This window comes from Numida meleagris, chromosome 21 (genome assembly GCF_002078875.1).
Source record: "Numida meleagris isolate 19003 breed g44 Domestic line chromosome 21, NumMel1.0, whole genome shotgun sequence".
Classification (NCBI taxonomy): domain Eukaryota; kingdom Metazoa; phylum Chordata; class Aves; order Galliformes; family Numididae; genus Numida; species Numida meleagris.
The window spans coordinates 802,022-825,260 of NC_034429.1; the positions used below are offsets into that span (position 1 = coordinate 802,022).

General features: G+C 40.6%; 2 protein-coding genes across 3 annotated transcripts; one reads left to right on the forward strand and one right to left on the reverse strand.

Annotated features, from left to right (window-relative positions):
* CDCA2 (cell division cycle associated 2) lies at positions 1–14,928 on the reverse strand. The gene is given in 18 exon segments (XM_021375127.1): positions 1–524; positions 1,071–3,342; positions 5,118–5,999; positions 6,610–6,764; positions 7,247–7,421; positions 8,142–8,282; positions 8,737–8,792; positions 9,391–9,469; positions 9,557–9,780; positions 10,257–10,282; positions 10,284–10,336; positions 10,642–10,877; positions 11,435–11,513; positions 11,912–12,108; positions 12,648–12,792; positions 13,040–13,170; positions 13,718–14,256; positions 14,823–14,928. Coding segments are annotated over 15 exon segments (2,892 nt in total). The 5' UTR covers positions 14,067–14,256; positions 14,823–14,928; the 3' UTR covers positions 1–524; positions 1,071–3,342; positions 5,118–5,153.
* KCTD9 (potassium channel tetramerization domain containing 9) lies at positions 15,066–23,218 on the forward strand. 2 transcript variants are annotated; one of them, XM_021375131.1, is made up of 12 exons: positions 15,066–15,199; positions 15,646–15,767; positions 16,813–16,856; positions 17,262–17,358; positions 17,847–17,905; positions 18,473–18,601; positions 19,119–19,186; positions 19,289–19,384; positions 19,815–19,964; positions 20,247–20,352; positions 20,614–20,747; positions 21,003–23,218. In XM_021375131.1, the coding sequence occupies exons 1-12, from the start codon at positions 15,152–15,154 to the stop codon at positions 21,117–21,119; spliced, it is 1,170 nt and encodes a 389-aa protein (XP_021230806.1). In that variant the 5' UTR covers positions 15,066–15,151; the 3' UTR covers positions 21,120–23,218. The 2 variants fall into 2 exon arrangements, with proteins under 2 accessions (XP_021230806.1, XP_021230805.1); XM_021375130.1 differs by having other exon boundaries at positions 19,119–19,384.

The window sequence follows — 23,239 nt, forward strand, 5'->3', positions numbered from 1 at the left end:
GAGATCCAAAGAACCACACAGTTACCACAATTAAATGACTACACAATAGCAACATTTATGTATGCAGCACAGAGCTGTTTCAATATCCACTTTACCAAATTGGTCAGAAGCAAGTAGAGAAAAATAAACCAAAGATGTGAAGGTTTATTTACAATTATTTTCAGATATAGCTTATCAGTAAGTTAGAAAAACGGCACAAATTGTTCTCAGTGTTTATTTTCCCCTGCTTATAGTAACTACCAGGTTGAGAAAGTTGTTTTAGTTCTGTTAAACCACACGTGAGAAAACCTGAAAATAGAGTCTCCACTTTTGTAACTGATGTGTATCTTAAGTATGCCCAAATATTGGCATAAAATAATGAGTGGGAAAGAATAATACAGCGACCCTACTCTTTTACCTTAAAGTTTTCTGAAGGGATGGAACTGCTCCTCCACAAGGACGGGCTGAGAGAGCTGGGGCTGTGCAGCCTGGAGCAGAGAAGGCTCCAGGGAGAGCTGACAGTGGCCTTCAAGTATCTAAAGGGGCTGTAAAAAAGAAGGGGACAGACTCTTTAGCAGGGTCTGCAGTGACACAGCAAGGGGAAATGGTTTCAAACTAAAAGAGGGGAGATTTAGATTGCCTATAAAGAAGTGTTCTACCATAAGGGTTGCGAAACACCAGAACAGGTTGCTCAGAGAGGTGGCAGATGCCCCATCCCTGGAGACACCCAAGGTCAGGGGATGGGCTCTGAGCACTGATGGAGCTGCACATGTCCTTGTGCACTGCAGGGCAGTTGGACTCAGTGACCTTTAAGGGTCCTTTCGCATTCAAATGACTCTATGATTCTATGAAAACATCTGTATTACTGCTCTTTGCATTCTCAACTCACCAACACAATGCAAATTTAAAAGAAGACCATCCCAACTGTGGTGTATTTTTTGCTAGCTTCTGCAGTCAGCTGACCATCTACAAACACATGAAGACTGTGCTTCACAGGATAGAGTAAACAAAAGCAATATAATTACTCTTGCTTATTAATTGCATCATAATTACATTGGAGTGGCAAGATAACCAGTCTTTCTAGGACTCACCACTTGTTCTCTGTGAATCAGACCATGGCAATCTGCTAAATACAGTTCCTTGGCAATGTACCCTTGGTGCTGGCTGTCACCACACTTGAAGTCATTTCATGTCTATGCAATACAAAGCATAAGGTTGGTGAATACTCTGAAACACAAAATAGCCTTTTATAATAACCCTCTCTTAAGAGAGAGAAGCAGTCTCCCTTTAGAAGAACAGGGAGAGCAAATGAAAGAGACTGTCCAACACCATAGATTTCTTTAGACACCACTATAATACTAGACTAGCCTTCAGTGTTGCTTCACTGATCAAACTAAAACAGCTCAGTCTCACGCTACTGATTTGGAATGACTTTGTCACTACTAAAACTGCGTGTGGTACTAGTGAGTAAACTAACCTCACAGGGCAGAATGTCATTAAAATCACTCCAGATAGTGCTGCAATAGCTGAAAACTAGAACTACAAACTTAAAAAATATCTTGAATGTGCACACAATATACCTATATTTTAATTGCCATACCCTTACTCGGCAACAAGGACAAGAGACCAACTTGGGAAGTACTTCTCTGCATTGAATAAGGATAGTGAAGTTGATGGTCCTTCAAAGGCTAATGGTAACTCAGTTTTAGAAAAGCAAAACGGAAAGGTGAGCAGCACTGTTCACTCTGCGGTTCACACTTCTGTGTACCAGCACAGCCATTAAATCGTAGGTTCCACAGTTGCTGGGGTCTGTAGAGATGCTTTGCCTCAGAAGAGCAAATCACATGAGAGCTGAATGTTTAAAATACTGAGACCATTTTGTTAGCCTTGCTTGAAGGGCTCTCCCCTGAATTCCCCAGTAAGTTCCCATGCTACACAACCCTCAGTGTTAGCAATTCTCCTACTCCCTATTCCATGACAGATTCTAGCTCAGACCTTCACTATTAGCCAGTCCCAATTCACCTTGTAACCCTAATCTCTAGCAATCAGCAAACACAGCCAGAAGGGACCTCAAGAGTCTGTCCAGGCCCCATCCTTACCCCAAGGAAGTATCATATGTCGTTTCTGACAGATACTTGTTTGAACTGTTCTTAAAAGCCTGCAGTGATAGAGATTCCACAGCTTCCCAAGGCAATCTGCTATCTCTGGTGCCGGAGCTTCCTCTTACTGCTTAACCAGATTTATTTCTTTTTTCTAATTTAAAAACATTTATTGTACCATTTGCTAGAGTTACAGAGAACCAGCCATTAACCTCCTCCTCCAAGCTTCTGCACAACTGAGGACTAGCCTCCTCTCAAGTCCTCTCCAGATTAAACCCAGTTACTGCAACTTCTTATTTTCCACAGCTTCCAACCTCACCTTCACGTAAGCCAGGCAAACTGCCATTGAGTACATGGGATTCAATTCTTATCCACCACGTTGTGCTGGGAGGCAAATCCAAGCTTTGTTTTTCTTCTCTTTACCCTCATTCTTCTACTTCTGATTTTATTTACACTTCATATCTGAAGTGCACTTAACGCATCCACCCAAGAAATCTCAAAGGAGAATACTCTTCCACTGCTGCTGTGAATGATGCATAGGACAGCAGCATCACAAAAAGCAAGTTCTAGGCAGATTAAGCCCTCTAGTATCATACATGCTAATTTACTGCCTCTCCCTCCAGGATATCTCGCTGCTTGACCTGACTGTTTAAGGCAGGTATTCAATCTCAGACATCCACAGCCTCAAAAGATTTGCCTCGTTGTGCGATTTCACAGGTAGACCTTAACATCTCTGCCGCAACTCTAGAGAGCTCTGCTGTATTTTAAAGTGCTATGTGATTTCCACACGTAAAGTCATATCTGAATACTGTACATAAGTGTTTCACTTCTCCAATATTGACAATTTTCAGTGCTTAGTTTAGTTGTTATTTTGATTTTTCCGAACGTTAGTTGGTAGCAGCTATCATTTAGCTTTGATGTCACATAGCTTTAGATTTTAAATCTTAGCTAGCATCTGTTCAAAGACTTTATACACTACATTTTCCAAATAATTCAGTTATGACCGCAAAACTCATGTCAGAGTGCCCTCTCCTGGTAAGCCACCATACTGCTATCACAACAAAACAACCCGAGGAACCGTTGCCATCTTGATCCCAAACCTAAAAATTTCATTGTGACACAAAGCCCAAAATAAAACATCAAGGAGACTGTTTTGACAACTTCAGAAATGTTTCTATAGCAGTACAAGATGAACAGCATTTAATTAGTGAAGCTTCTTTCAAGTTGCCTTAGGAGTTCTTGTCTTGGGAAAAGCTGATGATGTCTGCAGAGAGAAATAAAACATGCATAAAAATGAAACTGTTGTTTGTTTTTAAGCTTTATAAAAGCAGCCAAGTACATGAAATGTTTTATTCCACCTCAACAACAGTAAAAACAAGGTCACAGAAGAGATCATTTTCAGCAGAAAGCTGTTTCCTGAAAGGTGGCACAGGTATTTCACTAGGGCTGAACCAGAGCAGAATGAGAAATGAAAGCAACAGCAACTGTTTAAATAGGCCACCTACAGCCATCATTTCTTATTTCTATACTGTTCAAACTGGAAGTATGGAGACAATAAGATGACAGGTCAAATACTGAGTATTATGCATTGTATGCAAAGCACACATGGAAGATTACAAGGGCCCAGAAACAAAACACAGCCTTATCATACGATGAATTTTTCACTCACCTCAGCCAGTTTAATTTTTATTATTATTTTTTTTTAAATTGCAATGCAATTTTAAAATGTCTTTTGATGGTGGTGGCTTTTGTTTGGTTGTGCTTTTTTTAAAACCAACCTTTTGGTCTTTCCTAGCCTTCAGCTGTAGGAACTATACCCTTCACAAAGTCAAGCAAAGTCCCTAAACATTTGGTAACAGCTTTGCTGCCGTACATTCCCTCCCCTTCAAGTCAGAGCTTGTTTCTTTATTATTTCCTGGAAATCTAAACTCTTTTATGGCATTTTTTGAAATGTGGGATACAGATTTCAAAAATAGTTTATAAGGAATGACCTATCACAAGGGAAATACCACCATGTCAAATTATTCAAGCTAAAAGGGCATGCTTTAGAACATTTCTGTCTTGACTACTGAATTTCTATTCAGGTTTTATTTGATTAGACTTCCAAATCTAGCAAATCCACAAGCTTGAGTCCTGTTCTTTTGAGAAAAGAAAAAAAGCAAAAAGCCCTTTTGGCAAAATATGGACTAATATCAACATCCATTCATAGGAAAAGTAACTTTTTACCACAAGACTGTAATTTTGAACTACCAGCGTTGTTACTCTTTATTTAAGATGGCCAAAAGCCCCATTTGTTTTCTGACCACTCTTCATTTAGCAACTTCATATGATGACTGTGCAATTGTGAGCAGGGCAAATGTGCCACAACAGATAAAATGAACCCAGACCAATAATCACTGTCAAGTTTCAGAGGCAGAAAAACCCAAACTGCTGTGCAGGTACCACAGCTGTAAGCACATCCACATATTCATCCTGACATAAAAAAACATGCATGTAAACATGTGTAAGATTCACGTATGCATTCATAAGGTGTGGGTTTTTTTTGTCTTCATTGTATCTTGCAAAAAAAAGAAATTCATTAGCCCATGCAGCAATTCTTCCAGCTGGCAGAAATTAACCCTTGCTTTCTTGAAATGGCTGAGCTTGGTCTTGCAGAGAAAGTCATTTGCTGAGTTTTTAATAACATGCATATTATTAAATTGCTATTGCTCTGGAGACAGAGCTAACGTATGAGAACACATAAGCAAAGATGTAGACCACAATGAAGAGCTTATGTCAGAATGGAGTTCATCATGGGAAAATAAACTGTCCCTTGGTTACATGCCATGACTGCCTATGGACCAACACACTGAGCCAAGCTAGGGCTTCCATGCAGCTCTGACCTTGAACCATTTTATTCATCATAATTAGGAAAGTCAGTTCGAAGTTACTCAGAACATTAATAAGGAAATAACAAGTAAGGATTTAAGTGGAATAGAAAGTTAATATCTTATTTCTAAATAGAACTCAAAAGAGAGAATATAAGAATCTAATACTGACCTTCACTTAAGAAAACGAGAGGTAGCTGAAACCTCACTACGTGTTAATGTTATCTTGAAGAGGTATCTTCATTTCTTCAGAGCGTATTTGGTTACTGCTGTCTTTCCTATATACAGAATTTGTTAAGCTCGTTCTCCTGGTTTGAGACCAAGTTCTTGTTTCTTGAGGTGTGGATACACAAATGCTTTTCCTCCTCCTTTTGCAAGGACCACCAGCAACACAAACAGATTCACTGTTCTCCTTCCCTGATGCTGCAAACTGGATGAGATTTTCTTCTCTATGGTGAACATTCTCAGATTCTGTAAGGACAGATGTGCTTATTGTTCTCCTGGTTCTACAAGCAGAAGCTAGCAGAGAAGGGTTCTGCAGAATCTCATTGGTTACTTCAATCCATGCAAGTCCTTCAATTTCTGCATCTTTATGCAATCTCATGCTGCGTCTCACCCTACTTGTTTCACTGCTCATACTAGACTTTCTTCTGAAAGGCTCTTTTAAGGAGTTCTTTTTCGGCTGAGGAGCAGATAAAACTTCTTCAACATTAAAAGAAGAAACTTGAAGATCATCTCCAGTTGTTTCAAAATGAGACTTTTCAATAGGAGGAATATACACAGTACTGCTGCTTCTTCTTGGTGGTCTACCTCTTGACCTTTTAGGTGGACACTCAGTTCTTTGGAGAATCTCATGCACATCAGTGTCGTTTTGGTTTGGAAAGTCTAGCCCTATTAGCCACTCTTCCTTCTTTGGGAAATCTCCCTGTAATTTCTCATTTTCTGTCAAGACATCACTTTCTGTTTTCTCTTTTAAACATGCAGACTCTTCTGCTTGCTGGAGACAGTCACCTGCATCAGAAACATTGTTTGTGTCTGGCACAACGTTTGGAAACTGCAAAAAAAACATAGGCAAAGTAAGACATACAAGATTCATTTCAGACAGCTGACAATTAAACAAGCGCTCTCGATTTCCACATTAAGTTTAGTCATTCTCAAAAATAAAAGCTAAACAACCAAAGAAAAAAATCAAAATTCATGCAAAGAACCTGCTCCAAGGAGGGGTGCAGTTTATGCTGCTTGAGGCCTTTTCAGCTGAGTTCTGAATAACTCCTTTCAAGGATGCAGATTCCATAACCTCTCTGGGCATCCTCTTTCAGTGTTTAACCATTCACAGCTATTTTTTTTTCCCTATTCCCCTCAAAACTGATATATTTGTTTTTTTTTTTTTTTTTTTTTTTTTTAAGGAAAAGTAAACCAGATGTCAACTTTAGAAAACGAGCTGTCTGCTTCGGGAGAACTCACAATATGATAACTGTAGCCAACCAAGAAAACATACATTACAAAAACATACATTACAACAACAGCAACAACAAAAATTAATTTTTTTTTTTTTTNTTTTTTTTTTAACTGTAACAAAACCAAGCACAAGACTTACTTTCTAGCACTATCCTTAAGTAGATTGGTTACCTTATTATTAATACTAGAAACAGAATTCTGATTACCTGAAATACTGTATCATTGGAGCTGCTGCCTTCCACAATATCCAGGTCCTTAGAGCATGGATACATGTGAACAACAGGGATGATTTTCTCTCTCATTCTTTCAGTCACTTGCTTCTGTTGAGCATCGTTATGAACTTCCCTAGGTGTGGAATGACCTAAAAATACAAAGAATGACAGACACATAGTCACTTGACTCCACTTGTGAACGTACAAAATCAGTTTCTGGAGTATTACAATAAAAAGTTTTGAGTATTTTACTCACCAAACAGAAAACTACTAAACAAGAATGCCACATAACCAGCATTAAAAAAATCTCCCCAGAAAGCTACTGCACATCACATCCCTATTTGTCAGTATCCAGTGAAAGCACAGAACATTTTTTTTTGTAGTGAGCTTTCCACTGGAGCCCTATAAAAGTTAATTTATACAGCTGGAGACTAATAATCTATTAGATGCTTTGGACTCTTATTTATTTCTACTTCATTCTACTCCAGAAGCCATTAAAAGTGAAAAATGCATACTGGGCTCTTTATCTGTGCACAGAACTGAAGGTAGCTCTCAGCCTTAGTTTGGTAAATAACTAAGGAATAAAAGCAAATGAATGACTAAGGCGAAATAAAACTGAAGAACACATTACCTGGAAAAGGTGCATTTGCCTTTGGTGAATTTGGAGATGAGGTAGTAGAGAAAATTTCTGGAATCTCAAGGATAGGGCTCAGAAGAGGTTTCTTAGAAGCCATTTCTCTTTCCCCATATAGAGATTTTTTTACTTTTCTCTTTCTTCTTTTCCCAAAGGTTGCACGTTTTGTTTTCTGAAGAGATCGAGAGGACCAAATAGAGCACAATGCAAATACAAGGATCCTTTGTGGTATTTTCCAACAAGAAAGTTGCACCATTACTGGATTTTGATGGAAAATAATAGTTTCCCTAGAAATTATGTTCTGCTTGTTCAGATCTCTTCACGTTAATCTAAAAACTACAATATAAAGAATTACTTTTGCAATGAGATCTGATTTTTAACTTAACCAAATCAAGAAATCAAGCAAACGAGACTTTCAGCTCAAAATTGTATCTTTCCAGTTTGAAAAGGATTGTGTGCTTTCCTTTCCAACGCGCAGGAAGCTCAATTACTTCAGAGGTGCCTTTATAACACTTCAAGCAAACTGGCATATAACTGGGCAAGTTGAAAGAATTATCAGCTGTGTGCAGTTGACAAGAGAACCTAAAGCATCCCTGAAGTCTCAAAGGATGTGCCCTTCACTTCTGAAGTACCCTCCTTGCCCCACAAGTATTGAAAGCCCTGCCAGTCAGCCCTAACAATACAGGTGTGACAGTAAGTCAAGGAAAACAAGAGACAGACATGAAGAGGAAAGTACTGACTGCAACATGAAACACAAACATCCTAAAGAAAATTTTTAATACAAACATCAAAATAATCATGGAAGGCATCCAAGAAAGAAGACTAATTGTGTGAGATGTTTGGACAGAGAAATAAAGGCAGTATTCACCAGCTGCACTGGGCTGTCACTTACTTGTTTCTTTTTGGCAGCAGATACGGTCACACTCTTTGGTCTTTGAGGTTCACTCTTCCTTGGATTTCTCGTGTCTTTAGCATTCTTAGTACTGGTTGTTCCTGAGATGCTACAATCAGTCCCCTCTGAAATGGTGCTATACTGCTGAAGAATAGGAATTTTAAGCTATTGAGGTGAATGTCTATGTGTAGGTGCATATGTTCACTTTTTCAAAAAAGCAGCACAGACCAAAAGCCCTAAGAGCCCCACTGTAATCACATGACTGAGGCCCTTGATCCCATGAATGAAAGCCTGTGGATATATCTCTTGTAACTTTTAGTCATGGCTAGACTATTTGGGAAAGTTCCTGCAACAGTTAAAGAAACTGTAAACTTAAGTATCAGACTGCAATCAAAGCTGGCTTTAATAACTGAAAAACCACTTTCTGTCAAAAATGAGATTTTCTCAACTGCATCAAGTGGAGATATTTCCATACACCTGGATCTTTGCAATTCTCATATCTGAGGATGCAAAAACTCTGACCTACTTCAAGAGGTATGCAAAATATCCGTGTTTGAAGAAGTAGAAAACACAAAGCACCATTAAAGAATCTTACCTTCCTTTTAGTAGAGGAGCGAGTAGTTTCCTTGTCTGATTTGTCAGTTTCTGCTTCTATACATGAAGAAAATAAGAATATTGATTCAGATCAACAAAAGTCAATCATATTTTGAGGAAGTTATTCACACCATTTTAACACTACACACAGCATGTTTAGATCTTAGCCTTGAATAAGATTTTGCGCACATAGCATTAGCAGACATGGCAAGGTAAAATAAAAAAGCTTGCTTTACAAAATACATAATACTCAGTAACAAAATAATTAACACTCAGAGTTTTCTCTGAGAGACAAAGACACAAATGCATATCCTCCTTTCCATTTTCTTATAGCTTTGCTTGATATTTTAAAACCAGTAAAACCACAATGTCATAATCCAGATAGTAAGCCCAGTTATTTACAGCAGTAAGCGTGATTAGATCAGCCACTTGCAAGGAAAAATACAAGCTCAGATAACACTCAGTTAACCTAAACAACAGGCAAACTCTGGCAGCTACTGCAATGACCTTTACAAGAAAGCAAGAACATTTAACTTATAGCACAATGTATCCTATATGAAGCAAACAAAAGAGCCCCAACACAATTGTGTCATCTCTCAGTTTTCAGATGCAGAAAGATGTATTATCTAATAACAGCAATACGAGCCAAGGTTACCCTTTGTATTTTCAACAGGTAAGAGCTTTTCTGAAACAACAGAGCCCTCCTGTAACTCCTGAAGAGGCTCGATACATTCCTGTAAGATAAAGGAAAAGAGTTAATATATTGAAGGCTCACAGAGAGAAAAAGCTGTTTCTGTAGTTACAAAAAACCAACAACTTACATCACTGCAATCAAAGTTTGGCTGGGCTAATGGTTCTTCACTGAGCCCTGCCCTTGTAAAAGGGCTGTGGCATTCTGATCCTGAACGGCAGACCGGTGTCGCTCCTTTGCGCAACGGAGTATTTGCAGGCAAAGTTTTATCAAATATTTCTGGGCTGAGATCTTCTCCAAAAGTCACTTTTTTCTTCTTTGCCCTTTTGGGGCTGTACTGTTCAGTCTTCTCTACTGCAATAAAATACACCCACTGCTTAGCAGACTTCAGGTAGAGCTTGCACAGAGCAGAGACTTTTCAAGGCCTTTTCACAGGCCTTAGTATTCCCTTAAAAAAACCACCAACCATTGCCCTTAGACATTAATCCTACAAGAATTTTCACTTTAGCTTTACTATAGTATCGAGAAATGAGGAAAAAAGAAAACAGAAGTCTAGAAAAGACCAGCTATCTCTCAAGTTGTAGTTGGTAAGTATAATATTTCATGAATAATAGGCATTTTTGGTATTATTGGTATCACTCTTGGTATTAAAGATTTTCTGAAATGTATTTTTTTTCCCCTTGGTAACTTTATTTTCTCCTTCACTCAGTATGTTACCACTTTAGAGCTATTTCAGTGGTGGTTAATCCATAATACTCTTTAAATCTTGCAACTCTCTTCCAATTTACAGAACAACAACAGAAGAAAAAACACAAAAAATGGAATCAAACCTGTCTGTAGTGCTTCACAGATGTGAAGAGACTGTGAAAGATTCACTTCTTCCTCTGTGAACAGTATTGTTTGAGTATTCCTATCAAAGGTGACAACAGCATTTATTAAGTACTTATTTGAAGACTGTCCTTTTTGAAATCAAAACTGAAAATAACTTCTTCTGAAAGCAAAATTTATCATCAGTGTGACTTTTTAAACAAACCTATCTGTTTTCTGAGTAAAACAGAAAAGCATAAAAATGGATCTTCTCATAACAAGAAAGCTTCAAACAAACCATGACACAGAGTTATCAGTGGTTATCTGTTTGCTATCTCCAATGCATACAAACAGCTAAAAAGGATCTCAAAATATGAATCAATTTCTACTGTAAGTTAATTAACCAACCTTCATGCAGTCCATCAGTTGCTTCACTGGTGTTTTCTTCAATACAGATCGCAGCTGCGAGCCACTCTGTGTGGCTTCACTTAACGAAGCATTTCTCGTTTGTAGCGGTGTGACAGGTGGCTTGCTTTCATCATATATCCCCACAATGAGTTCTTCTGCAAAATTAACTTTTTTCCTGCTTTGATCTGATATGACATTACTTTTAACTTCTTTACTGATACAGTCTGGACCGAAATCTTTAAAGCAAGCATATATGAAAATTAAAGACTGAAGTAAAATTGAGCAGCCTTTAGTATTAGCTATATGAAAAACACATGTATGCCCCTCAACAGAATCTGTCATCTACTTCATTCAAGAAAAATCCTTTCTTCTCTTTTTGCTACTGTTGTGCCATATTTACATTGCATATTTTCAGCAATCCATGAAACGAAATGTGAAAATGGAGTGTTACATGAAGGACAAGATTTCTGGGGAGGATTTCTATCCCGAGGAGTCTCTACATTCCCCTCTGCTTCACAAACACAAAACGCTCAACTGTACTTTTCCTTAAGAGTGGCCTGAACAACAACATAAAGGGCTGAATGGACTGAAGTATGAAGTCATTTTTGTTCCTATTATTATACACTCCGTTAGCTTTTACCTCAAAGTTATATCAGGTTCCTACTGTATTACAAATTGTAGCCAAGATGACAAGCATGGGGTGACTGCTTATCAAACGTTTCTTTACATTCTATTTTTTTCCTCCTTTCTCTAATAAGAATATAACAAGATTTTAATAGATGAATCCTCTTACCATAGCTTGTTTCTAAGATATCTCTAATTAGAACAGCCTCTGAATACTCAGTATGATTGTCTTGCTTGTAGGTCCATTCCTAGAGAAGTTACAAGAATACAAAGATGATACATATACAGACATAAAAGATAAGATAGAGGTCAAACTAATCTGCTGAGTTTTGTGAAGCACTTGACATTTCTGACATCTGTATTTGCCAAATCTGTGACTTCAACATGCCACACAGTGACAGCTGTGGATTCAAAAGGAATTTACAGATTTTGAATTCCATTAATGGAATGAAATAAGCTTTTCTTTGTAATTATCAGAATAACCCAGTTGACTAGGACAGCTTACAGTATTCCCACTGTCCATAACATGATTATCTGTACCAGATTTTGCTTCCCTTAACTTGTGATAATAAGACAAAATCCTTACAAGGGATATTTGCCTTGCAGTTTACTTTTTTGCCCACACTTGGACACACTTATCAAGTACCTTTGATACAACAGCAGGTTCAATGACATCTTGCTGTAAAGACAAGATGGTGCATATTCTCCTGCCAGACTTCTTGCCATTGGTCAAGTTCTGTCTTAAATTTTCTTTTAAGTCAGCTCCATTGCAGTCAGAGACTAAAGCTTCACTCTTCTGATCCAGACTGCGTTCTTCTGTGACAGGTGCTTTGTTCTGAGCTACTGTGATTAAAAACAAACCACAATTTCAGAGTTTTCAGTGAATGCTATTCATTGTGTTTCTTCACAAAAAGAATGATAAAAGAAGGTGGGTATTTTTCAAGTCAGTAAGAAAAAAAAAATATGAAATTTTCACTTCTACTTCGAAAATAAGATTAGCAAATCTTCAAAAAAAAAAGTTCTTCTTTCTATATAAACGTTATCAAGACCAGCAGGACAGTCTTCTCACAGTTGCCACAGCACTGCCCCGACTTGCTTTTGCACTACATACTATTTTAATTAGGAAATAAGGAATTTCACAGTAACGGAACACGATTTCTAATGTACCTAAAAGCTTTTGAACAGAAGACTTCACATCACATTCAAGACAGGTAAGAGTTACAAACAATCAAAACCAAAAAAACCTCAAGCCAAACAAAACCCCCCAAACCGTCATCAACTCTTACAAAGGAAAACATTTTGAGTGCCGTTTCATATTCATTGGCTTAAAGGAAGACCTACTATTTAAAATAAAGCTTTTAGCAGAAATACAACTAACTTACAGCAGCCATCTTCCTGAGAAGCATCAGTCACTTGTGAGAGTCCAGAGAAGCCTGTCTTCCCTTCAGCTTCTTGAACTGACTTAAAAGTTGTTTGAAAGATATCCATTTTGCTCTTGAGTGACCTGGCAGATTGGAAAGGACTAGCCTGCTAAAAGAAAATCATCATCAGAAGACACTTCATCCAAGATGACATGGAATTGTTTTAGTTCGTATTTATACTCCTGACATAAAGCACACTCAGGGAAGAATCAAGTATTTTATCTCACTGCTGTTTCACACATATGGATGGACTTGCACTCTCTTTCTTCCAGCAGGTGTTAAATTGGAAGACTTACATACTGATCCCTAGGGGAATTAAAATGATGCATTAGACATTTGAGAATGACCCTCACCTGTGTAGAAGCTTCTTTTTGCCTGTTGCTTCTCTGCTGGGCAAGGTATTGAATGAGGGCATTGTTTTCTGGAGACCCCCGCGCTCCAATGGCTGATCGTCGTCTCAGCTTTAGTGCAGCTGGAGACTTAGCTGAAACGGAGATGGGAGGAAAAAAATACAATGAAGATTTACAGCAGAATAAAAAAAATACAATTAAAACCATCAAAACAGTAAAGAGGGGTTTATGCTATTTATGGAAACAACCATAAGCTGCCCGGCACAGGAAACCTTCCTTCTCTTCTTGTTTTTCAATCAAGTCCCTTTGACCACTGTTTTTCCAAGTAAGAAAAAAAAGAATAAAAAGCAACTATACCATAAATCAAGAGAAAAACTGAGGTGTTTCTTTTTCCAATCGCAAGTTAAGGAACACAAACAATACTTGCAGAGTTTCTCTGACTATTCCCACATTAAACTCACTGACTGCTAGCCACCAGAACAGAAAAAAGTAAAATAGGGAATTAGAGCAAATAGGGAACAAAATCAAATTCTTACCCTTGGACTTATTTAATTCAGCCAGTCACCATGAACCTGACTGAACTCTGAAGCTTTTGATATGGGATTGGATTGGACAATCTCCAGATGCCTGTTCCTCGAGGAAGAACAGCAGACAGCATTGATCACTCCAGCCTTGCCTTACCTGTAGATCCATTAACAAAGCTTTCTGGAGTAATCCCAAAATCAGCAGTCGTTACAGTTGCAAAATCAACATTTTTTCCCCTCTGTTTCTCTGATAATCCGCAATAGGGCTTTTCTTCTCCTTTGGCCCTCACAGGCGTCGAGTAGCACTCGTCTCCCAAAGACACAGGTCTACATGAAACGTTCTCCTTGTTGCTCAGAGGCCGGGCAGCTTCACCAACCGCAGCCCTTTTTGGAGTATCAAAAGGGCATTCTGCCCATTGATGGCTGACAACGTCCTCTGTATCATGGTGTGATCCCTGCTCTTGGCCTTCAGTCCCATTGCTTACGTTTTCCTTCACAGATGCCATTTTGGCTTTAGGCTCAGTCACTTTGCAAACCTTCCACTCTTCTGACAGAGGTCTCCTCCTTCACCGCAGAATTTCTGCTCTCATTGCCTTCAGCTTCCAGCATAGCATTTATAACCTTCGACCGTGCATTGCTGGTGATGTGCTTTGAGACTAAAAAGCCACCGAGTTGTTCTCCTGCACCGACAGCTCCCTGTCAGAACGGACAAGAAATTTTAAGAGGTATTGGATAAGGGAAGGAGTCCTCTGTTGATCTGAAACGACTACAGATTCAGGAATTCCCTGAGAGGGGGACAGGGAAAATCTTATACCCAAAACCCATGCAGAATGGCGGCCACGGGTAAAGAAACACAGGGCTGTGCTTTTACCTCATGACAAGTACATAAGCTTCACGTTTAAATTTTATGCGCAAGCACATCGCAATTCCGTTACAACAAGTAGAAGCAGTTTAATTTGGGGGGGGAGGGGGGGGGCGGGGGAAAGGGGTAAGTTTGGGACGCTCACATCTTTCGCACTCGGTCTCCCAGATTTTAAAGCACAGGGAGCTTAGGACGAACGGTTCCACAGCAGTACAAGCAGTCACGCATCCGGTTCCACGGACGGACCGGCCAGTGCGTGGTGGAAGCGGCCACACGGGGCGTTCCAGACCTCCCCCCCCAACACCCACAGCGCTTCCCGCTCCCCTCACCACAGCCCCCGCTCCCCTCAGCCGCCCCCTTCCCGCCCTCCTCAGCCGCAGGCCCCGCTCGCGCCTCTCACGTTCAAACCGCGGAGGGATCAGTGACCGTTAGTCGCGCGCCGCAGTGCCATTTTGAAAGAAACGGCCGACGCCGCGTGCCGCGTCCGCGTGACGACGCGCACCAATCGCGGGCCGCGCTCGGCTTCAAGGACCTAACTCTTCCTTTGATTGGCTGTTGGAAGCGCTCTCCCCGCCCCCAACCCGCCCACCCGTCGTTTCCCCGCCCCTCCTGCGGGACGCATTTCTCATTGGCCAGCGGCTCGGCTGCGATTGGCTGCAGCTCCCGTCGCTCAGGGAGCGCTGCCTTCCGGGTTCGGCGGCAGGAGGAACGGGGCGCCGCCGGCGCAGCATGAGGCGGGTCACTCTGTTCGTTAACGGCAGTCCCCGGAACGGGAAGGTGAGGGGCGGGGGTTGCGGCCTGCGGGTAGGCTTTGGGAGCCTGCACGTGGATTTCTGGGGTGTTCTACTTTTCTCTGTATGGTGGGGGCCGGAGGGCTGCCCGCTGTGGCCGTGACTGGGGTCTGGGGGCTGGGCCGGGGGCTGGGCCTGGGTGTGGGGCAGCGCTGGGTGCTGTGAGGAAGCGTCCCGAGCTGCCAGCCCTGTTTTTTTGCAGTTCAGCTCCCCCTTAGTGGTGCTGTGCTGATAGAACCATGCCCTGAGCAGGTTAGGGATGTGCTGCGGCCTTCCTGTGCTCTCCTTTCTGTTGAACGGCTGATAAATATTCCTCCTTCAACTGTGTTGAAAGCCTTGTAGCAGTGTCTGTAGTGAAAGCAGTTCGGGTTTTAAGGCCCAGCCCGGCTCTGGGATGGCAGCAGTCCCAGTGTGGTTCCCTTCTCTTTGCAGGTGGTGGCTGTGTATGGCACGCTGTCGGATTTGCTGTCTGTGGCGAGCAATAAGCTGGGAATCAAAGCAACCAGTGTTTACAATGGGAAAGGCGGACTCATCGATGATATTGCTTTAATTAGGTAAGGTTGATCCCATGAACGCCAAAACACGGATGGAGATAAATAGCCTGTTAATGCTCTGACCTTAATACGGGCTGGAGGACCTTTCCTATGTAGAAAGGCTGAGGGAGTTGGGCTTGTTTAGCTTGGAGAAGAGATGGCTCCAGGGAGACCTCAGTGTGGCCTTTCAGTACTGGAAAGGAGCCTGCAAGCAGGAAAGGCACTGACTTTTTACATGCTATGATAGGACAGAGGGGAATGGTCTTAAACTAAAAGACAAGAGATCTAGGTTGGATGTTAGGAGGAAGCTCTTTACTCAGCGGTGAGGCTCTGGCACTGCTGCCCACAGAAGCTGTGAATCCCTGCAGTTGCTCAGGGGTGCTGGATGAGGCCCTGGACAGCCTGATCTGGTGGGGGGCAAGCAGCCCACAGCAGGGGGATTGGAGCTCCATGGTCATTAAGGTCCCTTCCAACCTAAGCCATTCTGTGAATAACAAGTGCTTTCCATAAAACCAGATTTTTTCCAGCCAGTATACTCAGTGGAATTACTTACTTACTTATGGAAAAATAATGCTGCCTGCAGAATTTCAAAGCATTTCTATTTTGGTGGATCTGAATTTGATGCAAGCTGCACTGTATGCTTTTTAACAGCCCTCTGTGTGGATTCACATGTGCCAGAAAGTCCCAATAGTCTGTTCAGCACTTGAATGAGATTTTTTGAAAAGGAGACAAACTGTGGCATGGCTTTGGCTTCATATGACACGAAGCCCCTCAAAGTAGGGAGAAAAGGAACTATTTTAAAAATTAAAGCTGCTGAATAACAGAAATGATCCCTACCTGGTTGGCACAGGTCTCTATTGGTAGCATCTCTAGTGCAGCTAGTAGTATTGCAGTCCACTGAAACCTGCAAAGTTAAGAGAACAATCAGATACTTAATCAGTTGCCCTTAATTAGAATTATCATTTACCTGAATCTGATCAGGAGGGGATCCCAATGTCACTTAGGTGAACAAAAAGCTGTTTCATCTTTTTTCTGTTTCTCTTCCCCCTGCCCTCTCCCCTTCCAGAGATGATGATGTTCTGTTTGTCTGTGAAGGGGAACCTTTCATTGGTAAGTCTCTGCAATACTTCAGCCTTCTGTTTACATGAGCAGGTAGCGACAGGACAAGGGGGAATGGATTTTAACTAAAAGAGAGAAGAATTAGGTTTGATGTTAGGAGGATATTCTCTGCTCAGAGGGCAGTGAGGCCCTGGCACTGCTCCCCAGAAGAGCTGTGGGTGGCTCATTCCTGGAGGTGCCCCAGGCCAGGCTGGGTGGAACCCTGGGCACCCTGATTTGATGGGGGGCAGTGGCAGGGGATGGATGGTCTTTGAGATCCCTCCAACCCAAGCCATTCTATGATTCTGTGCTTTGCTTTAGTGTAAATTTAAAATTTAATCTTCTGGTGTTTTCAGAAACCTCTTACTGTGCGGAGGATGTTCACAATCCTAACAACTGTTCTTATCCCATATGTAGATCCTCAGACTGATGTGAGACCTCATGAAGAACTAACAGGGTCGCACACAGACTGGTTAACACTCAATGTTGGAGGTCGATACTTCACCACCACAAGGTAAAAATGGGGCTGGTTGAGCTGGAATTGACTTCAGTAAGGTAGCTATAGTAATTGGTGCGTGCTCAGGTAGTGAGACTTCGGGTGCTCTTGAGAAAGAGCAACAAAAATCACTTGCTATGGAGTAGGAGGGCTTTTGCAGCTTTTACAGTATTAGGCATTTGTTGCCATGTTCTGAAACAAATTCTTCAACAGTTTACACGTGTGGTAACAGTGGTGAAAAGCCTGAACAGGCCTGCATTTCTCCCTGGAATATTTCAGATAACAAAGTGCTTTGTATTTAAAATACCTTTGATACACCTTAGATCAGAAGTGTATTTTGTTATCTCCTCTGAAATTAAATCAGTATACAGTGTTGGAATGCATATCATGCACCATTAATTACCTCCAAGGTGCCAAGGGCAGGAAATGCATTCCCTCCAGCAAATGGGTCTCTTAGCAAAACTTTCCATTCTAAAAATAAAACTGCACTGCCTTTATTTTTCTAGGAGTACTTTGGTTAATAAAGAACCTGACAGTATGTTGGCCCACATGTTTAAAGATAAAGGTTAGTATCTTGAAATAAAACTCACCCTTTAAGCTAACGAATTAGCCAAACAGGTAAAGGGCATTATGAAGTTTAAGCTCTTGTTCATATGTTGAAGTATTAAAAGTATGTTAAAGCATCAAAGCACAATATATGATCACTTCCTCTAGTTGTATATTTCTCCTTTGTTCATATAATGTTTACCTCACAAGCCAAAAATAGAACTCTCATCCAGAGTTAATATGGTGGAGTCTTTCTTTTCTAGTTTAGATTTTTCTTACTGTTGCATTTTACTCAGTTTTGTGAACACACCGAATGAGATGTGTTTACCAGTCAGGGGCAGATCAAAATCTTAATGCTGCTTTTACTCTAGCAATGGTTCTTATGCACATCATGAAATGTGTTGTCGCCATTTATAGCAGGAAGGGGTCAGATGTAAGGGGAATTTTCCCCTCCACTCTTCCTTCCTTTTCTCTAAGAAACGCCCTTTCACGTGGGAGGTTTCACTCCTGTAACCCCTTGGTAGTAACAATCTGAAACTTGAAGCAAACACTTTCAGATTTCATGATGTGTATTTTGTGGCAACAGATGCTTGGGGAAATAAACAAGATCACAGAGGAGCATTCCTAATTGATCGCAGTCCAGAGTATTTTGAGCCCATCTTGAACTATTTGCGTCACGGACAGCTCATTGTAAATGATGGCATCAATTTGCTAGGTAGGTCTTGCCTGTATGACATCTCCTAAGCTCATATTCTTTAAAAGTCAAACTTTGCCCTGAGGTAAACGTGATAAAATCACTGGGGCTTTTGTCTGCTTATCTGAATGTTTGATATTTTACTATGAAGAACTTATTCTCCAACAGTGCCCTGGATTTGATATCTTAATACTTACATTGGTAATTCATTTTTTCCTTTCAACAGCAAGTAAGCTCACTTTTCCTCTGTCCCGTTACAATGTAATATAATGTATATGGCAGACAGTTCTATTAGTTCATGCATTTGTTAGGGATTTCCTAAGGTTCAGCAGGTGCTCTGTTCATCTCCTGGTTAGAGTAGCTAAAAGAGTTAAGACAAATAGGGAAAGTCATTTGAATTGGTCCTCTGATAGCAAGGCTGGATTAACCTGAAGCTTGTGCTCTTGGCGTGGCTATACATTGCCTTCTCTAGTAAGGGAAGAGTGGTGTCTCATTTAATGGCTCCTTGTAAATAACAAATACTGCTTTGTTTTGTTAGGTGTTTTGGAAGAAGCCAGGTTTTTTGGTATCGATTCATTAATTGAACATCTAGAAATAGCTATTAAGGTAACTTGCTTGCTTTTATACATGAACGTGCATGTCCTGCTCTTCCAGGCAATGTATAATTTAGTCCTATCCCTATTAGCTTGTAAACAACTCTCTCAACAGAACTCACAGCCAGCAGAGGACCACTCTCCTATATCTCGAAAAGAGTTTGTGCGATTCCTGCTGGCAACCCCAACCAAGTCCGAGCTGCGATGTCAGGTGGGGAAATGCAAACTTTGCCTTGATCTGTAGTGTTGGTGTCAGGTACTGAAATCTGCAGCATCATGTGACGACGTGAAATTCAAGCATGTGCTTCCCTACCCCTGCCTTCCTCTTTTTAATTGAGTTTTGATTCCAAGCTGCGGCAGAGTAATTTTAGTATGAAATTTGATTGCAACATTTGGGCTGCTTTACTTTTAGATCCATTTGTTAAGCTGTTCTATTTAAATGTAGGAATATACATATATATATATATTAAATGTAGGAATAACCAAAGTCGATGCTTTCCAGCTTTGCATTGGCTTTAGTCTTATGGAATAGAATAGGTGCTCTTGGGTGCATGTGTGAGAGAGAAATGATGCTCTTAACTGTTCTGTACTCAGAGCTACACCTTGCCTTTTGTAACTTTGGGGGTTGGTTTTGGTTTTAGGGTCTCAATTTCAGTGGAGCAGATCTTTCACGACTAGATCTTCGCTATATCAACTTCAAGATGGCGAACCTAAGCCGCTGCAACCTAGCACATGCCAATTTATGTTGTGCAAATCTTGAAAGAGCTGACCTCTCTGGATCGGTGCTTGATGTAAGAATTGTTATGCTTTGGAAAGTTTGGGCTGTCCTGTTCTTTTAAGGAAAGGGGAATTAGAACAATTTGGGGGGAGGCAAAGAGGGGGAGGGTGTGGAATTACCTGTCATCTTGATGAAGTAATGGCAAATTCTTAGACTGCCTCAAAATAACAAGGCTGTTGTGCTTTAGTAGATTCACTTCCTAAGCACAAATGAAGACTACAATCTGACTGCTTCTGGCAGTCCTGTTCAGTTCTGCACTTGCATGAGTTTCACTGATGCATTTCTCTCTTATCAGTGTGCGAACCTCCAAGGGGTAAAGATGCTGTGTTCCAATGCAGAAGGTGCATCTCTAAAAGGGTGCAATTTTGAAGACCCATCAGGCCTTAAAGCTAATTTGGAAGGTAAGAGGTTTTTCTGTGTTAGGTACTCCATGGAAACTAAGCCATGTGTGTTTTAAAATCCATATGTTACGTGCAAGATTCAGCCATGGTTTGTGCAATTCATGTTTACATTAGAAGAGGCTATATATATATATGTAAGACCGAGTGCAACTGTATAATCATTACATTTAAATATCAATTTACATGGCACTGAACAAGCATTTCTCTGGAATTCCATGTTTCTAACTGTTCTTCCTTTGTAAAAGTACATTTGTGTTCTAGGTGCTAACCTGAAAGGTGTTGACATGGAAGGCAGTCAAATGACAGGAATTAATCTCAGAGTTGCAACACTGAAAAATGCCAAACTAAAGAACTGTAATCTTAGAGGAGCAACTTTGGCAGGAACTGATTTGGAAGTGAGTTACAATTCATTTCATATAGTACATGGTCAACTGATTGAAATCTGGGGATTGCTGGCATTCAGCAAAAACAAATCCAGCTGTTGCTGTGAAAAGCAACTGCAGTCTTACTCTAGTTATAATTAAATCTTGTGACAGACTAAGGAGATTGAAGTTACAGGAACCATGTACACTTTTATATAAACGCATTTAAAGTTCTTGAACCAAGTTCTGTGTGTATTCAACTAATGCTTGATCTCTTCTACCCTTTAGAACTGTGATCTTTCAGGTTGTGATCTACAAGAAGCTAATTTGAGGGGATCTAATGTAAAAGGAGCTATTTTTGAAGAGATGCTGACACCTTTGCACATGTCTCAGAGCGTCAGATAGGGAAGAGAAGATGCTGAAGAGGAAGGAATCGAAACGTGGTGACTTTCTTCATGTCCTCCCCTTCTTAAGTTAGAAGCATTGGTTATTAGACAACTATATTTGCAGTAGTGCCTATGTAAACTATTTTGATTGCTTTTTGGGGAGGGAGCTTTAACAGAAGAGGTAGAAATAGATAAATAGATACTGTTTCTACCTCAGAACAGAGTGAGGAGGCGGACTGGTTCCAGGATCAGAGCGTGTGGCTTTTTGTTGGTGAGCACTGCCTCACTTTGGAATTCATTTTAATTTATAAAGCACAATATATGCAATTCTATTTATTGAATCTGTAGCTGCAATACGAATAGAAAATGTTATTCATGTATAGTAGCATCAAAGTTCAGGTTTACAGTTAGACCAGCTGTAAATACACTAGTTTCTTCATTCATGCACAGTACATTAAATGAAATGTGGGTCAGATGATGTCCACAGGATGTTTTCAGGTACTCTTAACTGTCATCGTAGGTAATGTATTGCCTTGTAGTAGTTAGGATTCAGGTATAGAACAGCTTTATTATCTTCTAAAATGTGCTGTGGAAGCCGCTTCCACTGAAGGGATCTGTGTACACAGCAGATTTGAATATAACAAAACCATCCTCGTTCAGAACTGGGATTGCTTATTTAATCTTTTCCAAATTAGTATACGATTGCACTATCGATTACAGCTGCTACAGAAACTTGCTTTCAAATGCCCTGTCCATTCCCAACCTGGAGTACCTGTAAATTTTCTTCATTCTTGGTGGGGAATTAAATGTTACATAGGAAAACACAATCCACTGTCACCAGAGATGAGCACTGGAGCCACAGCACCTACTCCTTTCTCCCTGGCCATGCCTCCAGTAGATGAATAAACAGCACCTGTTTCCCTTCCATGTACTATGCAAATACTGTTGTACACTGAATCCTTGACTGCATGGGCATAATCCCTTCCCCAGCCAGATCTCAGTACACCACTTTGGGCCTGCTTGAAAGTGGCTGTGAAAGCCTCTTTGCATGGGGCTGAGTGCCCTTGCCACAGCTGCTTTACATGTGAGCAAATATGGAACTAGGTGAGTTCTGCAGTGCAGAAAGCCTCACAGCATTTCTTTTAGGTGATGGTGCACTTCATCTCGTAAGCTGTTTCCACTGTAGTATCAAGCTTAGTTCTCATCTAACATTTGTTTTATACACAATCAAAAAGCACATGAAGCAACTATACCAAAAAAGGTGAGTCAAGAACTCTTACCTCAGATGCTTCTTTAAAATACCCCAAAGTTAAAACTAACATTGAATCTAAGGAAATATGGCTGTTACTGAAGTCCAGAACAGATGCATCCTAAAACTTAGAGAATGCCATCTGTTAGCAGTGGTTCGAGTTCCAGTTACTTTGGTGCGTTGCCTCTTACGTGCAGTGCAGAATTTCCCATCCTCTGAAGTCATATTTATTGTCTCAGTGGTTGCTACGAAAATGCTGCTTTGCCATCAATCTAGAAAGATTGGTTTAGGAACGGTTTGTGATGCGTTTGGGGGAGAAGGGTGGGATCATTAGCAAGTTGGGTTGACTCAGGCATATCACGTGAACTTCCAGGACTCAAAGTCCTACAGCCGTGTGGTTCAGAATTGGGATTTCTTTTCTGGATTCCCTGGCCTCTTTAATCTGGCTCTAGGGTAACACCCTCTCCGTGGTGAAATACATCCATAGGGAAATACTTCATGGTTTTTGGAGTCCTGTCTCCCACCTCATCACTTTCACTGAGTGATGTACCTGTTGCAGAAGAAGAAGATTCCTAGGGCTAGAGAAATAAATGAATTATTTTTCTTTATCATATTTTGTAGCTAGCGGAAGTAAAATATTGTATGGGGAAAATATATTTTCATAATCACTGTGTATAAAATATATTTGAACTTTCACTGAAGCACTATGTTTTAAATAATCACGGCTTGTGGCGTCATTCATTTGCAGATGAATTTAAGGTACCTGTATTGCTAGGACAGAGCTGTACGAATAGCCTGAAGTGGCATATTCAGAAATTGCAGGTTCCAGCCTAATTCAAGTTGCATTAATAAAAGTGGGAAATAGACAAGTGTCTTGGTCTTTCTTTGTC